Raw genomic sequence first — 24,740 nt, 5'->3', positions numbered from 1 at the left:
TGCCCACAAAGCTGAGTACAGGATTAAATGCCAATTCCGCTTATGGACTCCAATCATTCTTTGCAGCATGCGCTTAAGGACTTTGTTGATTGCCTCAACTTGTCCGTTAGCCTGCGGATAATATGGAGTAGAATTGTCATGAGATAGTCCTAACTTGGTAGTTAACTCGATCATCATGTGATTGCGAAAATGCGACCCATGATCTGTGACTATAGCTTGTGGCACATCGAATCTAGAAACCATATGATTGAAAAAAAAAGAGCAGCTGTTTCGCCACTGTTGTTCAATGTATGCATCGCCTTGGCCCATTTGATGAAGTAGTCGACAGCGACTATAATATACTCATGCCCCCCGGCCGAGGTGGGTTTACGTGTCATGAAATCAATGCCCCATTTGCGGCCAACAACAACCACTGGATGCAGTGGTGCAGGTGGTAATCTGGTTTTACGATAAAAAAATCTGACAAGCATGACACTTTCTGACAGCAAGTATGCAATCTTTGAATATAGTTGGCCAGAAGTAACTAGCTCGTAGGATTTTTTGTGCAGTTGCGTAACCAGATAAATGCCCCCCACAAGCACCTAAATGGCATTCATTCAAAGCTTTTTCGGCCTCCTCATGCATAAGGCACCTTCGTAAAATCGTATCGACACCACGACGATAAAGTGTATCACCAACGATCAGATAATCTTTGGCTTGGTATCGAGTACGTCGTTGTTCAGAGCGAGAGGTGTTAGGCCTAAAAGCTTGGGTCTGGAGATAGATCAGTATATCTCCATACCATGGATCACTTGACGAAATTAGAAACAGAGACTCATCCAAGATTGATGCTTTTGATGTTAAATCAATGGAGGACGAGGGAAGGTCGCAAAGTAGCTCTGCAAAGACAAGAGATTTCTTTGATTTGGATTTAATGAATTCCAAATCAAACTCCTGCACGATTACTGTCCATTTGGAGTATTTGCCCCCCAGCAATTGACATGACAAAATGTATGTCATAGGGTTGCAATCTGATATAATGGTAGTTTTGCGAAGGAGAATATAATGTCGAAATCTCTGTACAGCTTGAACGGCTGCTAAAGCTAACTTTTCAACGTATGAATATTTACTTTCTATATCATTAAGATTACGACTCAAATAATATATAGGATGTTCAATTCCATTATCTTCTTGCACTAAAACCATACCGATGGTTGTATCTACAGCGGCGAGATACAAGTAAAAGTCTTTTTGATAGTTTGGGGCATACATTAATGATGCTTTTATCAAGGAATCTTTGAGAGCATCAAAGGAAGCTTGCGCAACCCGATGCGAATGGAAGGGTACCCCTTTCTTCAATAGATGTGTGTAACCTTTAGCTAGCTCAGCATAATTTGGAATGAACCTTCTCAGAAAGTTTGCCTTCCCTTGAAGTCTCTGGATCTATAACAAATTTGAAGGTGGAGGCATGTCAAGAATTGCCTGAACCTTTATTGGATCGAGTTGAATTCCGTCTTTAGAAACTACAAATCCAAGCAGTCGACCAGAGCCAACACAAAACACACATTTGTGTGGATTGAGTCTTATTTTGTAGTGTCGACAACGCAAAAATATTGCTCTCAAATGTTAAAAGTGATCAGTCTGTTTTCGTGAATGAGCAAGCAGATCGTCAAGATATGGTTGAACTATGTGTTTGATGTAATGGAAGGCATAATTCATTGCCATTTGAAATGTAGCCCCTGCGTTCTTCAAACCGAAGGTAATTTGCGATATGCGAATGTGCCCCACAGACATATATATGCAGTTTTTGATTGGTCCTGTGGGCAGATATTGATTTGATTGTAGCCAGAAAATCCATCCATGAATGAAAAGATTTCTCATCCGGCACATTCATCAATGATCTGGTCGATAAAGGGTGTAGGATAGTTGTCCTTCAGACATGCTTGTTTTTTCAACATTGAAACAATATTTGATACCCAATCAGTGAGAGATACAGGGAAAATGAAGCCAGCACGCAAAAGTTTATCAACCTCTGCTTTAATGGAAACAGCTTTCTTTAGATGAAAAGGTCGAAGCCGTTGTCGTACTGGTTTGACATCAGAATACATTTTGATCTCATGTTCAACAATGCTTGAGTCAATGCTTGGCATTTCTTCATAAGACCATGCAAAGACGTCTCTGAATTCGCGAAAAAGAGCACAGTAATTATCTAGTTCTGATGGAGAACAAGATTTGCCGACGTGAATATTTTCTACAACATTGGGTTTGGTCGAAATGTTTATGGAGATTGTTTCTTCAATGTTAGACAAATTTCGCTCAGAATCGATTGTATTTATAGAATTCGATAAAAAATCAACGATTGAAAGGTGATTGAGCTCTTTTAGTAATTTTCATCGTCATCTCGAAGGTGGGAACGATGATGATAATCTTCTCATGGCGTTTCTCCTATCATCATTGATTGGATGATTCCTTCGTCTGTAGAATGTATACGTGACCAAGGATCAGAATGTATAGGAGACCTATCTACCCATACAATTGTTGAGTGCAAATTAGGGGTTTGCCGCACAATCCAAATAGATTTATTGCTACAAAGATTCGATGGGGCTTGGCGGCATCGCCTCGCCGTGATCATCACTCTCAAAATAGTTGGAACTCTTCTTAAACTAAGATGATGTAGAAGAGATCATGTTGCAAGTTTCCACTATTGCCACTTCCGCAAGACTAGATGGTGACGGTAAAAGTACCCATCAAGGAAGGATCTTTTAGGAGACCTACTCCAACATTTGAAGTGATTGTGAATTTCCATGTATCAATGGAATGCTTCCCGTAGCTTATGAGCTATTAGCAAAGAAGGCTAGTTGGTCGATGACTGTGATTCCACCTTTCAAGGGAAATGCAATCGTTCGAAAGTATGTGGAAACAACCGCAGCCATTGCATATACCCAAGGCCTTCCCAGTAAAATATTGTAATCAAGGAGTCCATCAACGACCTCGACTTCAATATCTATTGTGTTGCCCTCTAGTTCAACTTGCAAGCTATTTAAAATCCCATACGGAGTGTACATTCTTCCATCGAAAGCTTTTAGTGTTGTTGATGATCGTGACAAGGGTGGTGAACCAAGAGTTTTCCAACAACTCATTGACATGATACAGGTAGATGCCCCCTCATCAATAATGGTTCGATGAATACTTTTGTTGAGGGCTTTTACTTGTATAAGGAAAGCTAGTTGTGTTGGTAACTATGGTGTATATCCTGTATGATTAAATACCACAAGATTGGAATCTGTGGGATCGATCCCACCTATCACTGATAACAAAGCATGCTTTTGGGAGGGACAATTTTGCAATACCTCGAGTGTCGACATAGCAAAAGGTGATTGAGCTAGATCCTCCACTATATTATAATTTTGGGCTGCTCAAGCACGAGGATTAAATGTCGATTTGTGTGCAGCTCCCTTTGATGGCTTAATTGTTAATTCAGGAATAATCGGCGAAAGAACTTCCGATGAAGTCATGGTCGAAGTACTAGGTTGATCAGTAACCTGGTTGTTCAACGACAATGGATTCCCGTAATCTTTATTCCTTGTCGATACCAAAACATCATTTTGTTTATTTGCGATGGATATCATAAGCACTTGGGACGTGGAAGCATTATCAATGGCAACCAAATGTGTTTCTAGGTTCAGAAACAGATCTGTCAGCACCGTTGAGGTATTTGAAGCCTTTAAAAGCTTAGAGACCTCAGATCGATGTGGACAATCTCTTATAAAATGCTCGTCATTACATATCAAACATGGATAACGAGGTTTCCTAGCCACAGTAGGGGTTTCAGATGATTTTTCAGGAGTGGAATTCTCCTGGTTCTTCTTATTATTCTTCCCTTTTTACCTGCCTCCTGGTTGCTTTGGATTTTTGCCTTTGTCAGATGACACGACATTAATCTCATAGGCAAGAGTGTTTTCGAATGACTTTGCATTTTGACTGGAAATAACAAGAGCTTGACCAGATGGTCCTCTCATCGTTTGTGTGCTCGAGGAACCGATCACGCCATCGCCAGCATGAGAGTCCCTACTCGATTTTGGAGGTGGTGGAATGGTGAAAGTTGGTCTAGGTGCATCAGGAATTTTGTCATAGAGCGTGCCTGATTGTGTATAAATCAGATCCAAATATTGACTTCTGTGACAACTCCTTTCGCCACATCCTCAATGACAGATGGCAATAAGGACTTTATAAACCACTCAACTAAAATCTAATCAGGAACATATGTCTTAACCATTCAACGACGACGTCGCCACTCATGAATATGATCTGATATGTGAGTGGATGTAGTCTATTTAAAGTTGGTAAGAAGTTTTGTTCCAGTTTCGTACTTGATAGGTAACTGAAAGTGGGTTAGAAAGGTAGTGGCTAGAATGGTGAAGTTATCAAAAGAAGCTCTAGGTAATTCAATATACCATTTTGCAGCTGGACCAGTAAGCGTTCTTTGGAAAAGACGAAGTCTAATCGAATCATCATTCAGGGTGTTGGATGAACACCATAAATGAAAAGTCATTACGTGATTCGATGGGTCTTCTCCTGGATTTCCATTGAACTTTGGAATGTCAGATGGCAATTTATGTGGAATCGCCGGCCACCAAGGGGCGTATGCAATTGGATCATTAGTGAGCCGGTTCAAATCTGGTAGTTCAAGAGTTGCTACAAATGGCAACTATCGATTCAGGTCAGGTTGAGCATACCCAGGATAGGATGGAATTGCTTGTGCCATAGGTCTTTGCATACCAATGTAGGGCATCTGCATCTGGTAACCTTGGTAAGGTTGTTGGACATAACCAGTATAAGGAGGTTGTTGATAACCAGTTTGGAAACTTTGGAAACGTTGTTGTTCATAACCTACAAAGACTTGTTGCCCAAATCTTTGGTAAGCTTGATATTGACGAAAACCAGTTTGAGCTTGTGAACCAAGTCCGAACTGGGGTTGGGATTGCTGGAATTGAGGTTGTTGATATTGCGACAGCCACGGTTGTTGGACTGATTGCTGTTGTCCAGTACTGGAAGACTCACCAAGTTGCAGATTAACTGTACCTGTGTGTGCCTGAGTCATTCCAGATAAAGGAACACTAACCTGAGGTTGCTATTGAGCCCCAAAAATAAGCAGCTGTTGTATAACAACCTGAGAAACTTGAGCCCTTTGCCTTGAAACCTGAGGTTGCAAGGAAGAAGGAACAGTTTTTACCGGTTGAGATACAACAAGTTGTGCTTGTGATTGTGACACAGTCGTAACAACAGGTGTAGTGGGAATATTGGACACAAGTTGGATTGGTTGTGTTGGATATACAATCCTTGGTTGATCTTGCAATACTGGTAGCCAACCACTAACTCTAACTCCAGTTTGACCTGAATACTGTGGGAAACTCTCATATGGTTGTCCCCTGGAAAAAGGAGGAAACGGTGAGTAAGCATACTGCTCTCCATATGGTGGCAGTCCAGTGTTTAACGGATATATCGGTCTTTGATAACTGGTTTGCCCAAATTGATACTGATATGCAGGATCAAATTGCTGAGTTTCCATGTGAGAAAAACCAGATGGAATTTCGGACGAGTAAATGAGAGTTGACCATGGTGCAGAAGCAACCCCTGAGCGGGTTCCAGCTAGTGATTGATAACCAACCAGAATGGATTATGCATCATATAAGTGTGACTCAGGTGTAGCAGAAAACATTGAAAGTGTAGAAACAGAAGATTTTGCTGCAACTGCATCAAATGATACAGTTATTCAAGTTTTCTTCCCTTTTTCCCCAGTCATTGTTGACCAGTTTCTCTTTATCTTTGTCAAGCTTAAAGAGGATAACATATGCTTATTCTATAATTTGCCCCTCAGGCAAACCTGTCGCTATGTTTTAACGAGCCTAGCGACAATGAAACTCACTCTTGTCTGCATGGACAAGTTTGTCGCTATTGTTTTAACGAGTTTAATGACAAAGATAACTCGGTCCTTTTCAATTTTAGAGAGTCTAAAAAGAGACGGAAAGGCAACTCCAGTAGTCATTTTTCATAATATAATCCCTTAAGTCCGAAAAAGTATAAAATAATACAAAAGGGATGACTTTTCGATAGTTTTAACAAGTCGAACAAGACAAGCGCTCGATCTTTTTGTGTAATGATCCCTCAGGTCCAAAAAGATTAAAATATAGAGGGATGGCACTTCCAATGACTTTAACGAGCTGAAGAGGCCAATTTCTCAGCAATCTTTTCATATTTTATAAGTGAGATAAAAAGAGCTTAAAGGAGACTCGTTTTTTAGGAACGAGTGATGTTTTCGGATAGCAACTGGTTCCAGGTAAGGTTTGGAACTTTTCAATCACGGCAGTGTAAAGAAGGTGGCTAATAGAATCACTCGTAGCAGTTGTTCCTCAAAAGGGGTAAACAATCAAATGGAGGCAAATGATCGACTAAAAAAGAGTGGAGGTGATGGTGAGAACACAACCAAGGTTCAAAAGTTGATAATTATGCGATCGCAATGGTTATTTATTGACGGTGGGTTCATTTTTTAATGAGCTTGAACTCTGGGGGAACATTTGCTCATTGCTAGGTTTATTTTTAACGAGCTTGAACTCCGCGTAACGCTGCTTGTGATAATAGTCAGAGACGTTGATTTCACCATTAACACTATGTTCTTTTGACGGTCATACTGCCTGTTAAATTACTCCATCAAATTGATTAGAAATGTAAATACATGCTTGAAAAATGAGTTAAACAACAATATTTTACTTGAACTATGTGAATAGTAACATAAAAGTAGTTTTTACCTCTCATTTTTACCATTTCATTCAAATTTGGATTTTTGGAGTTCTGGAGGTGTTTTCCCTCTCGATTTTCACCAACTGATTCCGGGAGATTCTGTGGACTATTTTCGGCGCCGTCTGGACCAGGTAGGAGCTAACCCTGAGCTCTTCAATTGCATTCTTTCTTTTTCTGATTCTGAGCATGTTTTCCTGTTTTTCTGAGCCTCTAGGGTTTGAACAATTCGTTCTCTCCCCATCGCACCTAGTATACATCAAAAGATGCAATGCATACTGAGCTGGCCATTGGCCAGTTAATATGCATCCCACCTAGTACACAGCTGGGGTGTGATGGGCGCAAAGAGGAAAGTTTATGTATTGTTTTTTCATGGAAATTTTGGTTGTTTTTGAGTGAATCAGGATCCTAATCCTTCTCTTGTTTGTTTTTCAGAGATTCATCGAATCATGATGGTTGTTACATGGCGTGAACACGAGCATGAAGAGGATATGGTTGCTTTACATGATCCAATACGGTGACTGCATTGCGGAACTGTGGCTTGCTCAAATTCTTCTGCATATCCAACATAAGGCAACAAATCAATTTGTTGCAATATTTTCTCGATGCATGGGATCCTACCCAATGTTTTAAAACTCCGACTCCGACTCCGACTCGACCGAGGATCGACTCCGACTCCGACTCCGAAACGGTAATGACTCAGCCGGCTCGATTTCAATGACTCGATCGTTGTAAAAAATACATTAAATATTTATTTTTTTTATTAAAAAACATAATTTTAAATATTTTAAACATAATTTTAAAGATTTTCATTCATGTTTCCAAACACACAACATTATAATATAGATGGAAGACAACATATGATCAAAGTAGGCTCATGAACCAATCCATTATATCAAAATGGTACCCAATGGCAATACAATTACATAGTCAACTGTCATACATGATCAAAGACTCAAAACAAAATACAAATAACCAAGGAGGCTAGAAATGACCTCTACAACAAAAGTAAATTGTGATGGTGACCAGACTCCAATACTAGTACTACTGCAGCACTGCTAGCAGCTACACTACTACTGGCTAGTAGCTACTGCCAGAGGAGCCAAGATCATCTCGACCAATCTCTGGATCATCATCATCAGAAGAGTGAAAAAAAAATACAGTAGCTCTAGGGGTCAAGGTAAGGGTTTCAATTTGTATTCCTTTGTGTGTTCCAATGGAATTTGTTTGGGTAATTCTTTGAGTATAATTTCATAACTTTATTGTATTTTTGATCCGCTGGTGTTGTTTTACCTTGAGTCTAGGGTTATTTTATCCTTAAGATCTGTTCTCTTCATTTTTCCCTTGTGATTCGGTTGGGATTCCTTTTCAATTGCACACCCAGAATTTTATTACAGACCTGCTCCAAAGAACTCGACATCCACTAACAATGAACTACAGGACTTATGCTTGACTGTGGATAATCATTTGCACTGAAGACTCAAGTAAAGTGTTTAGGGCTCGGACATGTGTAGTAGGGCTTGAGGAAAAGTTATATTAACTGCAGATTTTAGGCCTTATAACCAGCAGCATAGTACTGTTTAGGTCTTTTTTGCATTAATTTGTTTTGTAACTTTGAGTCTCTTAGGTATTCTGTTGAGTGCAAGAGTAGGCCCTCATCCAGGGCATCCTTTGACATTTCAATTGTAATTTGGACGATACCTTATTGCATAAACGAAACTTTTGCAAGACATTGACATCCGATTGTCAATATATGTTGTTGACTCTCACTATAAGACAGTGGCAGTAATCACTTTGTATATTAGTGAGTAACTTCAAGAAATAAATGCACCACGCCAATCATTGACTTCAAATTTCGTTGTGATTTGGTACAAAGGTATGTTGTGGATCATATGCACTAAGCCAATCATTGGTTTCTAGTTTTGTTGCGATGATTGATATTCTCTTAAGGCCTCAGAACAGTGCAGTTTCTCATCAACAACTTGATCTCTTGACTTGGTTGTTTACATAGTATACACAGCCTACATAACAGTATACATATTAAACATAGCAGTAATCTATACATAATGATAATAGTTGACACAGTATATACTATATATATAATCTATACATATGCATGACAATAATGCACAACTTATAACGATATAGCAGAGCTCTAGTAAGACAGTGGTTGGTATAACAGTTTGAGATCCAAAACAAACATTAAACAATTTAAAAATCCCAAAAAAATCAATTTTTAAATGTTGTTTACGTGTCGAGGGTTGTCCCTTTGTGACTCAGCCGAGTCATATTGGAAACGGTCGGGTTGGCCGAGTCACCCATGACTTGGCCAACCGGACCGTTTCCAAGGCCGGGTCACTCCCAACAGCATCAACTCGGATCAACTCGACCGTTTCGGTTTCGAAACGGCCGGTTTTTAAAACAATGATCCTACCAACCAAGTGTTCCAGATTCGAGGTAAATCCATCCCTTTGATAGTTGAGGATATCTACTTCTTGACCGGTTTATCAAGGCGTGGTGCCCCTTTCTCACTATCAGGATCCGCCCATGGGGATGAATCCGTGAGGGATTATATTTGTCGGTTTTGTAGAGATGGATCTCAACCGAGCAAGGACGACAAGATCAGTATTCGAGATGTCACTGACCGGTCCTTGAGGACTATCTAATTCACCTTTGATAGATTGGCTAGTAGTGTGGCTCTTCATTTGGCCAACAAGTCCTATATGCAGTATGCTTTGGAATGCCTTGAACCAAAGGTATTCAACTGGTGTGATGCAGTACTTCCGGTTATAAAAGAACAGCTTACCAAGGTGAAGAACGAAAGATCTAAGAACTTTGGTTATGGTTCTATTCTGACCGCTTTCACTTTGCAAAAGATACCACTGATGCAGCCACAGTACATTTCGCTTAGAGTGCCAGCGCCGACAGAACCACGGATGCATAGATGGGTTGATCTTATGGCCAGACATGCTGGTCAATCGCAGATTTCATTCTTTGATGCCTTCTTTGAGTGGTTCAACCGTCAGCAGATGGTCTTTGCCAAGTATCCGTATGCTGGGATGGATTTCCGGGGTGACCGAGATTTGGTGTTGCCGGCTGGCGAGCAGTGGGGTGTTATAGGTAAAAAGATCTGACCATATCTCTGTTTATTGCTTTTATAATGTTCTTGTGTTTTTTAAATGTTATCAAGACTAATCAAACCCATATATTCGTGCAGACATTGGACCAGTGCGACCAGCAGTGCGCCCGAGGGTAGCAGCTGCCATTCCAGCAGGAGAGGCTATAGGGAGGGTTGTCCTTCGCGATCTGGACGTAGCCGAGACCCTTGCAGTATTGCAAGATCAGATCGAGGGTCTCACCCTTGGTATTCAGGATGTGAGGACCGACAAGTTACCTCTGAGATTATAGCGCCATACTACTGGCATGCCGAGTCGATGGACTAGGCTCTTACGTATGATTGCATAGGCAGTGACTTGTTATCACCAGCACCATTAGTCTAGGGTACTTTTCCTGCATTTTTGAGTTTTTGGGTCATGTGACCGATTTTGTCTTGGACGCAAAACATTTTGACAAACTATAAACAGTTATATATATTTTTTATTTTCAAAGCTTTATTTTAGTTAAGTTATATGATCCTGATGCAAATGTTGATTGAAATTCTTTCTTTTATAAATGCTGTAAATGTCTATCTAACACATAATATGCTAATGAATCAGTTAACGTGTTTAAGTTTCCGGAAATGTGTTGATATTGAATAGAATCAAATTGCCTTTCCAAAATCCTGACCCTTAAGAACATACAATAGATAGCTGGATTCCAAACAAAATAGATGCCAGTAAGCTGTAGGATGACAAGTTGTGAGTCTAGCCTGACAATAAGTCGGCGTATGCCACGTGTGATAGCATCAGCGAGAAGTTTTATCAACGCGCTATACTCAGCGATGTTGTTCGTTGACCGACCAATACATACCCCTCTGAAACTCACTAACTCACCGCTTGCATCAAAAATGGCCCAAGCTGTAGAATATAGGTTCCGCATACTACGACTAACTCCGTCGGCATATCCAACAAATGTTTCCAATAGGTTCAACAACTACAACAAACGCAAAAGTGGATTACCTAACCAAAACGATCACTCTTGATGAAAACAAAAACGTAACAAAAGCATATAAAGAGATTACTACACTTAGTCAAGCATAGTAACGCTTAAGGTACAAGCCGTTTCGGGGTTGCACCAGTGGAATTCCATTGTAATCTACTAGCTCGTAGGCCCCTTTTGCTAATACTCGTTTAACAATATAGGGACCCATCCACAAAGATTGAAACGTACTTGCTCCCAATTTATCGGATTCCTGATTGTAAAATAAGACCAAGTCACCTTCTGAGAAGACACGGGGTTTGACATTTTTATCAAATTGCGCCTTAACTCGTTTCTTATGAGCTTCATTAGCCAAGGCGGCATCACGACGGGTTTCATCCAATTGGATTAGTTCCAAGAAACGAGCCTCTTCCTCTAAAGTTCCGGGGAGAAGGTCAACTGCGAGCTTGAGAGAGGAAATATCACACTGAATTGGTAAGACGGCTTCCAGGCCATACACTAGTTGAAAGGGTGTAAACCCGATCGCACTCCTTACCGAGGTTCTGTATGCCCATAGAGCTGAGTACAAGATTAAATGCCAATCCCGTTTGTGGGTTCCAATCATTCTCTGCAGCATACGCTTGAGGACTTTGTTGATCACTTCAACTTGTCCATTAGCCTGCAGATAATATGGAGTAGAACTATCATGGGACAGTCCTAATTTGGCAGTTAATTCAACCATCATGTGATTGCGAAAATGCGATCCATGATCTGTGACTATAGCCTGTGGAACACCGAACCTAGAGACTACATGATTGAAAAAGAAAAGAGCAGTCGTTTCGTCATTGTTGTTTAATGTAGGCATCGCCTCGGCCCATTTTGTAAAATAGTCAACTGCGACTATGATATACCCATACCCCCCGACCGAGGTGGGGTTACATGTTATGAAATCTATGACCCATTAGGCAAATGGCCCAACAGCAACTACTGGATGCAGAGGTGCGGGTGGTATTCTGGTTTTGCGGTCGAAGATTTGACAAGCATGGCAACTTTTGACTGCGGTTATGCAATCTTTGAACATTGTTGGCCAAAAGTAACCAGCTCGTAAAATCTTTTGTACCGTAGCGTAACCAAATTGATGCTCCCCACACGCGCTTGAATGACAATCATTCAAGACTTTTTCGGCCTCCTCATGGGTGAGGCACCTTGGCAGAACTGTATTGATACCGCGATGGTAAAGTGTATCACCGACGATCATGTAGTCTTTTGCTTAGTATCGAGTACGTCGTTGTTCTGAGCGAGAAGTATTAGACCTGTATGTTTGGGTTTGAAGATAGATGATTATATCTCCATAGCATGGATTGCTCGACAATATCAAAAACAAATATTCATCCACGATTGATGCTTTGGATGTTGAACCGTTGGATGACGATGGAAAGTCACATAGTGACTCCGCGAATACTAGATATTTCTTTGATTTGGATTTTACGAATTCCAAATCAAACTCTTGCAAAATAGCTATCCATTTTGAATATTTGCCCCCAAGTAATTGACGCAATAGAATGTAAGTCATAGGGTTGCAATCTGACAAAATGGTAGTTTTGCGAAAGAGGATATAGTGTCGAAATCTTTGTACTGCTTGAACAACTGCAAGAGCCAGCTTTTCAACATAGGAGTATTTGCTTTTTGTATCATTTAAGTTTCGGCTTAAATAATAGACAGGATGTTCAATTCCATTTTCTTCTTGAACTAAAACCATTGCGATGGTTGTATCTGCTGCAGCTAGATACAGGTTAAAGTCTTTTTGATAATCAGGAGCGTACATTAATGATGCTTTTATTAGGGATTCCTTTAGAGCATCAAAGGAAGCTTGCGCAACCTGATCCCAGTTGAAGGGTACTTCTTTTTTCAAAAGACACGTATAACCTTTAGCAAGTTCGGCGTAATTTGGAATGAACCTCCTCAGAAAGTTTGCTTTCCCTTGGAGTTTTTGAATCTGAAGCAAATTTGAAGGTGGAGGCATATCGATGATTGCCTAAACCTTACATGGGTCGAGTCGAATTCCGTCCTTAGAAACCACGAAACCAAGTAAACGACCAGAACCGACACAAAACACACACTTGTGTGGATTGAGTCGTATCTTGTAGTGTCGGCAACGTAGAAATATAGCTCTCAAATGCTGCGGATGATCAGTCCGCTTTCGCGAATGAGCCGGAAGATCGTCGAGATATGGTTGAACGATGTTCTTGATGTCATGAAAGGCATAATTCATAGCCCTCTGAAAAGTTGCCCCTGCATTCTTTAAACCGAAAGGTAGTTTACGGTATGCGAATGTGCCCCACGGACATATAAATGCAGTCTTCGACTGGTCCTGTGGGCGGATATTTATTTGATTATACCCGGAAAATCCATCCATAAATGAAAAGATTTCGCATCCAGCACATTCATCAATTATCTGGTCGATGAAGGGTGTAGGGTAGTTGTCCTTTGGACAAGCTTGATTTACATCCCTGTAATCAATGCACACTCTAATCGTTCCTTGCTTTTTCATCACAGGAACAATATTCGATACCCAATCAGTTAGAGGAACCAGGTAAATGAAACCAGCATGTAAAAGTTTTTCAACTTCTGCCTTGATGGCAGTGGCTTTCTTCGGGTGCACCTGCCGAAGCCGTTGTCGTACCGGTTTGACATCTAGATACATCTTGATTTCGTGTTCAACTATGCTCGAGTCAATGCCTGGCATTTCTTCATATGACCATGCAAAGACATCTCTGAATTCGCGAAAGAGAGCACAATATATTTCCAGTTCTGAAGAAGAACAAGATTTGCCGACATGAATATTCTCTACAACATTAGGTTTGGTCGAGATATTTATGGCGATAGTTTCTTCAATATTTGACAAATTTTGCTCGGAATCCACTGTATTTACAATGTTTGATAGAAAATCAAAAATTGAAAGATGATCAAGGTCGTTAGAATAATCTTCGTTGTAATCCGGAAGACGGGAATGATGGTGGTAATCTTCCCATGGTGCCTCTCTTATCATCATCGACTAAATAATTCCTTCGTCTGTATAATGTACATGTGACCAAGGATCTGAAGAGGTGCCATATTCCTTTGACCTATCTACCCAAACACTCGATGAGCGTTGATTTGGGTTTGCCGCCCAGGCCGAGGAAATTGATTGCTACAAAATTTCTATTGGGCTTGGAGGCAATTTCTAATAAAATGTTCGGAAATCTTCTGAATGGAAGATATCATATTGCAGGTTTCTACAGTGGCCACTTCCGCCAGATTACTTGGAGGCGGTAGGGCAAAAGTACCCATTAAGGCAAGGTCTTTTAGTAGGCCTACTCCGACATTTTGAAGTGAATGAGAGCTTCCATGGATCATTGGAATGCTTCCTGTAACTTGTGAACTGTTGGGGAGAAAGGTTTGTTGATCAATGATTGTAATTCCTCCTTGAAAAGGAAATGCAATCTTTCTAAAGTAAGTTGATACAACAGCAGCCATAGCATAAATCCAGGGCCTTCCTAGTAGGATATTGTAATTGAGGTTTCCATCGATAACTTCGACGTCAATTTCTATTGTTTTGCCCCCCAGTTCAACTTGCAAGTTACTTAAAATCCCGTATGGAGTGTATGTTCGTCCATCAAATGCTTTTAATGTTGTTGATGATCTTGACAAGGGCGATAAGCCTAAAGTTTTCCAGCAACTCATTGACATAATGCAAGTAGATGCCCCCTCATCAATAATTGTTCAATGAACAGTTTTGTTGAGGGCTTTCACTTGTATGAGGAAAGCGAGTTGAGCTGGTAACTAAGGTTCATATCCTTTATGATTAAAGGCCACAAGATTGGAATCCGTTGGGTCAATCCCACCTATTGCTAATAATAGAGCCTACTTTTGGGAGGGGCAATTTTGCAGTACTTCAAGTGTCGACATGGCAGACGGCGATTGGGCCAAATCCTATACTATATTATAATTTTGTGCTACTCGGGCAGGAGGATTAAATGTCGATTTGTGTACTACTCCCTTTGGCGGCTTTATTGTTAGCTCTTTACACTACGGTGATTGAAAAGTTCCAAACCTTACCTGGAACCAGTTGCTATCCGAAAACATCACTCGTTCCTCAAAAAACGAGTCTCCTTTAAGCTCTTTTCATCTGACTTGTAAAATATAAAAAGATTGCCGAGCAATTGGCCTCTCCAGCGCGTTAAAGCGATCGGAAGTGCCATCCCTCCTCTAGATTTTAATCTTTTTGAACTTGAGGGATCATTACACAAAAAGATCTAGCGCTTGTCTTGTTCGGCTCGTTAAAACTATCGAAAAGTCATCCCTTTCGTATTGTTTTATACTTTTTCGGACTTAAGGGATTATATTACGAAAAAGGACTACTGGAGTTGCCTTTCCGTCTCTTTTTAGACTCTCTAAAATTGAAAAGGACCGAGTTATCTTTGTCATTAAACTCGTTAAAACAATAGCGACAAACTTGTCCATGCAGACAAGAGCGAGTTTCACTGTCACTAGGCTCGTTAAAACATAGCGACAGGTTTGCCCGAAGGGCAAATTATAGAACAAGCATATGTTATCCTCCTCAAGCTTGACAAAAATAAAGAGGTATTGGTCAACAATGACTGGGGAAAAAGGGAAGAAAACTTGAATAACTTCATTGGTAGCAGGTCGCTCTTGAACATGAAACTTTCACTCCATCACCATGATTGAGTCGAGTTGGGTTATTCCGTTCACCGGTCGTATCACCATTGGTCCATCGTACCATCCATTTTAGGGTCAATGCCTACAAATCCATTTCAGTGTCGTCGATATGTTCAAGAGAAGTCGCTTAGAGAATTCACCAACCCAGTTAACACCTCATCTGCTGCAATACCTTCACTCTCCATTTTTCATGACCACCACCCTGAACCTTGTATCATCAGATCGTTTTCACCTCCACAAAATCATTTGCTCCGTTTCGTGTCGTAGATATGGGATTCATTAAGGCCCTCCTACGATGGGTCACTTCTTGTCAACATCAGCTCATTATCCAAGAAGTTGACTTAGGAACAACCCTTTCAGTACTTTGAAGCTTGCATGCCTCAATGGCAAGTTTCTCACTTCCGGAAACAATTTTACATCAATGGCCTCCAATCGAAAGATTTTGCATGGTGTTTGACATCAACTCATGTATTCACACCACGTGAATTGCACTGCAATACCTTGAGGGTCATTATCATTATCGGTCATTCCTTTCGCGCCTGTTAACAGCTTACATCGTTGGCTGGTAATCAGGCGATGTCTTTCCATGTTCGACATCAGAACATCTTTTCACATGGATCGACTTGTACTTCGGGCAAAGATTGAATGAAATTGAAAACCCCGGATCTAGTTTCATCCGTCCGAGCTGCGCTATATTCAGGAAAATAAAGACATCATATGTACATCATTACTGCACAGATAATCATCCAAACTAAGGGATGATGGCTCTACCAGAATCATCAGTTTGCCACACAGACGATTGTTTGTCCTATGTACATGAATATGAATTTATAAAGTTGAGCATGGGAATGCTCGCCTCAGCTAGATCATGAAAATATTATGAAGATAATGCATTGTATTGTATCTTATTACAGATCACCTTCCAGTTCGAAAAACCTCGGATCCTCATGATAAAGAATTTCACCGGACATCAGAAGATTTACGACCTCATGCTTTATGGGGCAACTGTTATAGACATATTTGGGCACTGCAACCCCGATCACATATGTCCATAAACCAAGGGCTTCTAAACCCCTAAAAGTATTGTTCATACCCTAAAGGAACAAGGTCAGCTGATTATATCATTTTCCAGAAGTTCTCCTTGAAAAACTGCTCAGAACTGGTCAAAACTGGACCATACAGACTGCTCCATGCTAAGGGTGCAATGCATCTCACCTGTTACACACGGGGGGTGCGATGCATACTGTAAAACCCTTTTGTAGGGTGCAATGAGCAAGAGCAGACAATTGGCAGAGGCAGTTTGCTAGGTGGAAACTCAAAGAATCTTCTAGAAACTGCTCATATGACACTTGCCTCTCTGAATTCGCCCAGGGATGAGTAAGAGATCATGAAAATCTCCAAGTGGAACCAAGAACTATCAGGGAAATGACACTAATCAAAATCCCAGAAGCTGACTCACTCTCCCGCAAACATCTATCTATATATGGATCCCTCATCTTAGAGATCCAGAGGCTGGAATTTTGTAATTTGTAAGAAAGTGTTGTTGGTTTCTCTTTGAAAACATTGTATTGTTGGGTGATCTTGCTTTGTATGAGGTGAATAGGGATTTCATGCTAGGAGGATGATACTGGATCAGACAGCTTGGTTGTAATCCTCTCTTCTACTACTTCTATCAATAAAGCTAATTGAGTTTTCCTTCATATGCTTGTATATCTCTGAATCTTGTATTTGTATATGCATTTATATGGTTAATGTACATATGATCCTACATTGTTTATGGTTATAGATCTCTATGCTTTGATGGTATTTTGTTGCTTTGACTCTACAGGTGTTCTTTGAAACGGAACAAGTAAGAAAGGAGTGGTGAAAGCTCTATCAAAGGAGAGAGGAAACAAGCAAGGAGACTGAGGTTGGTACTCTCTGCTTCTCTCTCATCTATCTCTCATAAAGGAAAACACAAGTAACTTTAGTTTGTTTGTTTCTAAGATAGCTACCCGTCTTAGTGGGACTAGAAGCTCTGAATGGACACTAGTTTTCCCAATAAGGACAAACCCCAATGTGGGGAAACCCTTGATCAATTCTTCTTATATGTTCTTCAATAGTTCAGCAGAGAGAGAGAGAGATAGTATGTTTACAACAGAAGTCAACACTTTGACTTATCTAGATAAGAGCAAAAATCATCTCTAAGAAGATGATACATGAGATCAGTTGAAGACATGCTGCTTCAACTGATTCTGCAAGGAAAATCCACCTATCGTTGTGTTGCATTTCGTCATCATGATGTACCTCATCGCGCTACACCATGCTACACCCATCATCACAATGCTGCATCTCATCATGTTTCATTCATTAATCATGACTGTAACCATCACTGTACTGCATTATGTTCCAATGTTGCACCATGTTGCCATACTGACCTATGTGTTGGCTGCATCTTGCTTGCTTATTGTCCCGAACATGCTTTTTGTCCTTAGCATGCTTGTTGTTGCATGCTAGTTGTCCCTTGCATGATCGCTGTAACATTCCATGCTTTGTGTATTTGTTGCTAAGTACCATACAACTGTACCAATGCATGCTACTCTCCTTCGGACACAGATGCTCTGGCTATTCCAGCAGTTCCCAACAGTTCCAACTATTCCCGGCAGTTCTGGCAGTTCCGACAATTCCGATTGTTCCCGGCAGTTCTGGCTTCTGCCCTTTGCATCAAATTTCCTGCCTGTTCCGACAGTTCCAGCAATTCCGGTTGTTCCCGGCAGTTTCGGCATTTCCGGCTATTCCCGACACTTCCGGCAGTTCCGGCTTCTGCCCTCTGCGCCAACTTTCACACCTATTCCGGCTGTTCCGTCAATTTCGGCAATTCCAGTTGTTCTCGGCAATTCCAGCAGTTCCGACAATTCTAGCAGTTCCGGCAATTCTAGCTATTCCCGGCAATTCCGACTATTCTGGCAGTTCCAGTTGTTCCTGTTGTTCTCGGCAGTTCCCGACAGTTCTGGAAGTTCCCGGCAGTTCTTGCTTCTGCCCTCTAGATTAGGGCAGTGTTATCCCTTAGGATCTCTCCTCCTACTAAAACCCAAAGACAAGTAGAGAGGAAGAGATCCCAAGTGTGTTGAAAATGACTTGAAGGCCACCTCTATTTATACTAAAACGTTGAGCACAAGTGGGGTTTATTTGGTTGTTGGCCGACCTAACGAATTGTCCCATAACACAAATAAATTCATATGTCCATGAATACTTATCGGAATCGGATGATCTTTAGATCAATCCTACACCTCTCGATGAGAGGGATCCAAAAAAAATGTATCATGGTTCTTATTAATATGTAAACTCCAATTTGCACCTGATATCAAACTAGAAATTTCAATGTGAATGTTGAATGTTCAATAATGTGCATGTTTAAATATTTAAAGTTTAAATCATAAATATTTTAGTTTTCTTGTTTAAAGTTGAAAAATATACAAATTCATATATACTATAAAATTTATATTATATATATATATATACCCCCGACGACCCCACGCACCCTGTTTCAAAAAATGGCGTACCCATCCCCGTCTCCGTCCCCATTCCCATCCCCGCACCCCTACCCGTCCCCGAACCCACGTTTCCTCGCAACATAGTAAAAAAACGTAATTTTAAAGATTTTCATTCATGTTTCCAAACACACAGCTTTAGAATATAGAGAGAAGACAACATATAATCAAAGTAGGTCCATGAATATATCCATTATATCAAAATGGCACCCAGTGCACTCTCCAATACAAAGTTCATACTTAGCCACCAATGCCAAGATTCTTTTCTGCCTCAGCCTAAGGACAATCACTAGACTACAACAACAATAATACCAATTTTGTGCCCCTAACAAAATCCTCTGCTATATGGAAACTTAAAAACAACAATATCTGTACTCTGGAGTGAAAGTTTAGACACTGATAAGATATATGTGACAAACTAAACTGAATATGGCTGGACAAATATTCTAGACTCTAAAGAAATAATACTAGGAGAAAGCTCTTACAAACTTGGTCATCGACACTGCAGGTGGAAGTCTCTTTGAACGGTCTATAGCACCAAGGAGGGAACGAGGAGCAGTGACTGCAGGACATGGCATTCACAATTGAAGTATGCATAATAAAAATGATTTGATTAGAGTTTAAACTTTACCATTAATTAGCAGTGCAGGTACATAGTAGATGTTCATGGAAGCAATTTACCTTTGTTGCCAAGCGAAATTTCTCTGCATTGGCTAAGATCTTTATGCTATGTCATTCATTGTGACTGCCAACAGGGAACCATCTTCACTGAAACGAAGGTGAGGACTAGAATGGAACTTTTTGGAAAATAACACAAGGATTATACATTGAGATGTGATTAAGAAAACTTGAAATAATGCATTGAAACATTTTTTTTCTCAAAATCATTATCTCTCAAACTCTAAAAATAAGGCATCCTCATCTTCAAAAATAACTTCTTACCGAACTACCCTCCCTCAACGTCAATTGTTGTTAGGATATTGGTGTTATCCATGCCCCAGAACTTTATTTGAAATTAATCACCAGCTGCGAAGAACCTATTCCTAGTTTTATAAAATTTGCAAAACAAGTAAGGAACGTTTCCTAAAACCAGAATATGTCCGCTTGATTGTTCGCTCACTTTCATTCCACTCAACCAAGTACGAATCACCATCTTTCATTCCACAAGAGAAGAGCCTAATAAAAAATACAAATAATTATATACTTTAGAAAGGGCATTGACTTGACATAGTACATATAAAAAATTGAAGTAAAACTCAGATCCCCATGAAGACACTTCACAAATTAAACACCATTCCAAGGTTAACATTTTACCTTGTTCCGTCAGCAATGTAAGCCATTGTAGTGCACCAGAGGCCCGGAGCATTATAGTCCACCCTAGATCCCGCAAGATCATACAACCAGGCTTTGATCTTTCCATAAATAGCTGTAGAAAAAATAATCTGCATACAAACAAAGAGTCATAATTCATCTATATTTAGAGAAATAAAGTATTTCTCATATGGCAAAAAAACCACAAGAAGCCAAACATCAAACAAAAATAGAATATGCAATGTAACTTCACACAATGTAAATCGCCTGCCATAGTATAAGAATATATGTGAACTATATGCTCGGAAAAAGCAACTCAATGCAGGCATGTCAGAATATAAATAGAGGGAATAGCACACCATTGTATTGGTGCTCAACAAACCAAATGGAGACCAGAGACACTGTAGATGGCATTATTACAAATCACTTACATTGTTGTATAAAGAAGGAAATGATAGCCAATCATCTTATTAAAGAATACAAAGTATAGATTAAGTTACCCCAAATACAATGATTCACTGATACAGCTGGATCTTCCACAAGAGCAGCCTGTGAAAACATAAAAAAACACATATAAGAGTTTACCTAAGGCCTGTGCTAATAATCAACTCCAGTAGAACTCTAAAATCTTTTCAAGATCAATTGATAGGTACAATTTTCGCAATTTAAATCACAGAACTAATTTATGAAAAAATCATCTACCTGCATTGGAATCGAAGAGGCCGAAATTTCCCAAGCTTAAAGATCCTACAAGCTAATCTTTCTCGAGATGCCACTACCCAAATTGCTTTGTCACCAACATTTGTTATAACCGATCGATAAAGCCAGCAATGCAAAGTTGAGCCACTAGCCATTGTGAACATACAAAGATAAAGGTACATCTTCCAAGTTGACTTTAGGAATTTATTTGAATGAAGAATTGTATTGAATGGAATTTGAAATCATCTAGCAGAATTGTTTGCTGCACAGGATGGAAATCCATACTCGTAACATTTGAACCCTGATTGAGAGTTCTTGCCTGTCTCTTTGGCAGGTCATCTTGTGAGTACATGTTAAGAGGATGAGTTGTGCCTGGGCCAGGGCAGGTCACCTACAATTAGAAAGTAAGCATTCTTCGTTTGTAGAAAAGCGATGCCCTGTAGAATAACTGACAAATCCTACTCAAAATCGAACACATACAACAGTCGATGGACCTGGTAGAAAAGCTAAGAAACTTGAAACAAAACAACAACAACAAAAAAACTAAAAGAGACTTTAGCATTAAATTGGTAATGAACACATGGACAGCATACAGACAATTTCAATCCATCATATCATTGAATATCGATCATAATTAATGCTCTGTATGTACCTCCTCGAACTGACCACCCCGGATGTGCTTCATGAGGTGTTCAGAATCAGCAGATTGATAGTCTACAGCAGGACCATTTGATGAGAAGTCAAAATATGCTCTATTTGGAAAACTCGTTACAGAAAAAAGGAAAAATATTTCTGAGATATATGAACAGAAAGGGCCTACTAAATCATCCCACTTCAAAGGACATAAACTGTTCTCTCTTATTCCACTGTTCCTACTCAGTAACATTCAAGCATGCCATAAAAAATTTCCAAGAGACAACATGGCGTTAGCCTACCAAAGAGCATTTTACAAAATATAATAAATTAAACTCACCTGCATTTGGGGGTGGTGCAAGAGACACTGGTCCAGCAGAGTGTGGAGCAGCAGGATTAGAATTTGCCATCCATCCCGAAAGACTGCCTGAAGAAGCACCAGCAGGATGGAAAGCCTGAAATAGAAGATGCAATATGCAATATGTTAGATAGAAGATGCTGAAAAAACATCCTAAAATGGCTCAATAAAGGATTGCCAAGAATTTTCAACTTATCAGCCTTCTAATCATCAAATGATATAGACCAGATGTAGCCTCTCTACAAAGTCATGTAGCTCATCTTTCTGATTGTATGTTGCAACAGAGTAGATCAAGTTGTGGCATCTTTCATGTTGGTATGTCTATAGACTCTATACTATATTGTGCAATGTGAAGCCAAGTCTTTTTGTTAGGATGCAGCTGTTGTGAAGGTGATATTGCTGCATGTCATCAATTTAGATAAGTTGAGTTAAACAATTAGTCTCGGAATAAATAGCATATATTGCAGGGTGAACAATTTCACTGTTGCATTTACTATTCATTAGTTATCACTAGAAATACTCAGAGACATTTCATGACAACTTCTCTGTACTTATCCCAGCGTCTATTGGTGATTTGAAACGTCTATCATTATTCATAATATATTGTGTCAATACTCTAGAGAGAAATATGCAACAGTCAAACTAAATATCAAGGTGGAGGTTAACACAATGGTTGTAACTTGTGATTGTTTTTCTCTGTACCTATCCCAGCGTCTATTGGTGATTTGAAACGTCCATCATTATTCATAATATATTGTGTCAATACTCCAGAGAGAAATATGCACTAGTCAAACTAAATATCAAGGTGGAGGTTAACACAATGGTTGTGATTGTTATAGAGAGGCTTCAGTGCTCTCAATGGAGGGAAGCTCAGGCACTTAAGATGTATCTGCAGGAAATACCCCACAAACTGATGCTTTTCTCCTTTCTGGCAATAGTGTTTATGATTACAAAAATATGGATCTTCCACCTTTGGAAGATACTTCAGACTCAAGAAAAGTTGAAAATGGTAATTTGGAGGTCATTTTGTTGAGTGTGGATGGCCAAACTCGAGAAAAGTTGAAAATGTTAAATTGGAGGTCATTTTATTGGGTGTGGATGGCCATGTAATGACAGCACCTATGAAATCATTTAAGCATGTAAAGAGTGACAAATTATGTGAAACTCAAGTAAATATTGTTGATGGTCAGGATTGTTGTAAAGAATCTAGAGAGAGAATCAAACCTGTAGGCTAGGTGGTGGATATCCACAGCAAGTTCATTAGGCACAAAGATCAGTTCAGTGGAACAAAAATAACCTTAAAATATATAGAGTGACTTATGCATATATTGGTGTCAACTATTTGAAACAGGTCCATGCTAGTTTACACACGCACACTGTTTTGACTAGTGGATACTTTGTCAACCATTTAAGGTTCAAATTTAAGGATGAAACTTATAAAACATATATAATGCTTGTTGCTACCTGTGCTTCAAAAAATGGAATGGACAAACTATAGTTTTAGCTTTCAGGATGTTTTGTCAGCATCTTCTATCTAGCATATTGCATATGACATGAGTTTGTTCAGTTCTAAAATGGCTCCATAAAGGCTTGCCAAGAATTGTTAACTTATCCACCTTCTAATCATCAAATGATATATATGCCATACGTAGCCTGCTTCTACAAAGTCATGTAGCTGATCTTTCTGATTGTAAGTTGCAACTTGCAAAAGAGTAAATCAAGTTGTGGCATCTTTCATGTTGGTATGTCTATACTATATTGTGCAATGTGAAGCCAAGTCTTTTTGTTAGGATGCAGCTCTTGTGAAGTCAATACACTAAACTCATTGCGTGTGATCAAAGGCTAAATCTTCAACTTCTCTTAGTGGTGGCTGAGAAATCCACGGGTAGGGATGGAATTGACAAAACAGAGGTTGACAAAATTAGGCTATCATTCAATATTCATTCTTTGGATAGCATTTCACATGTTAGTCAAAGCAGTGGTGAAATTTTCATTTCTTTTTTTGAGCACAGTTTTAGATTTTCGAATTAGAAAATGGGGAACAAGTTGCAAAGTAGCAACTCAAAAAATTCTCCTGCTGGTGAAGATAACGATGCAAAACTAAAGCTTCAGATGGGATCTGATAACATAGTGGATTCATCTTTTTTACCACCAAAAAATGCCAGGAACCAACAAGACTTCTCATATTATTCTTTTTGTAGTAGAATTAGCAAATGGAAGTGGTATACAAAATGCTTGTATTCACTTAAGAGTCTTCAGTAATGGAGACTATTTCCAGTGCTATTGCAACACTAGATTCAACCAGTCAAACTAAATACCAAGGTGGACCCAATCTTGATAGTGGAGAATCTCTGAAAGAGAGGTAATCAAGTGCCCACCAAATGTACTCTATGTCAATCAGAGGAAGAAATTGCCCCACAGCTATTTTTAGTTTGTCTCTTCACCGAACATGTTTAGAACTACACCATTAAGGATCTCAGCATTCAAGTAGGCAAAGGATTGGAGGCAACTAAGCCTTTCATGGAAAAAAATCCTATGGCCAGAAAACTAAACAACAAACCAATGATGGTGAAAGCATGGAAGGACATCCCAAAATACATCTCATGAAAAATATGTATGGTCCGGAATCATGCTCTCTT

General features: G+C 39.7%; 1 protein-coding gene across 1 annotated transcript in view; it reads right to left on the bottom strand.

Moving 5' to 3' along the window:
* Positions 1–19,554: 19,554 nt before the first annotated feature.
* The window catches only part of LOC149139871 (protein TOPLESS-RELATED PROTEIN 2-like), a 58,148-nt gene continuing 52,962 nt past the window's right edge, over positions 19,555–24,740 (bottom strand). The window contains exons 6-13 of the mRNA XM_089449529.1: positions 22,084–22,198; positions 21,763–21,824; positions 21,114–21,501; positions 20,912–20,960; positions 20,415–20,542; positions 20,043–20,276; positions 19,782–19,845; positions 19,555–19,662 (exon numbers count right to left, since the gene is read on the bottom strand). Of these exons, the coding sequence (XP_089305655.1) occupies positions 21,307–21,501; positions 21,763–21,824; positions 22,084–22,198 (372 nt within the window). The 3' untranslated portion in view covers positions 19,555–19,662; positions 19,782–19,845; positions 20,043–20,276; ... (1 more) ...; positions 20,912–20,960; positions 21,114–21,306. The remainder of the gene's footprint in view (positions 19,663–19,781; positions 19,846–20,042; positions 20,277–20,414; positions 20,543–20,911; positions 20,961–21,113; positions 21,502–21,762; positions 21,825–22,083; positions 22,199–24,740) is intronic.

This window comes from Pinus tabuliformis, chromosome X, assembly GCF_031772625.1.
Source record: "Pinus tabuliformis cultivar Carrire ecotype Pingquan chromosome X, CPIR1, whole genome shotgun sequence".
In the NCBI taxonomy this organism is placed as follows: Eukaryota; Viridiplantae; Streptophyta; class Pinopsida; order Pinales; family Pinaceae; genus Pinus; species Pinus tabuliformis.
Note: the sequence above shows the minus strand (reverse complement) of the source record. Positions and strands in the feature narration are given on the sequence as shown.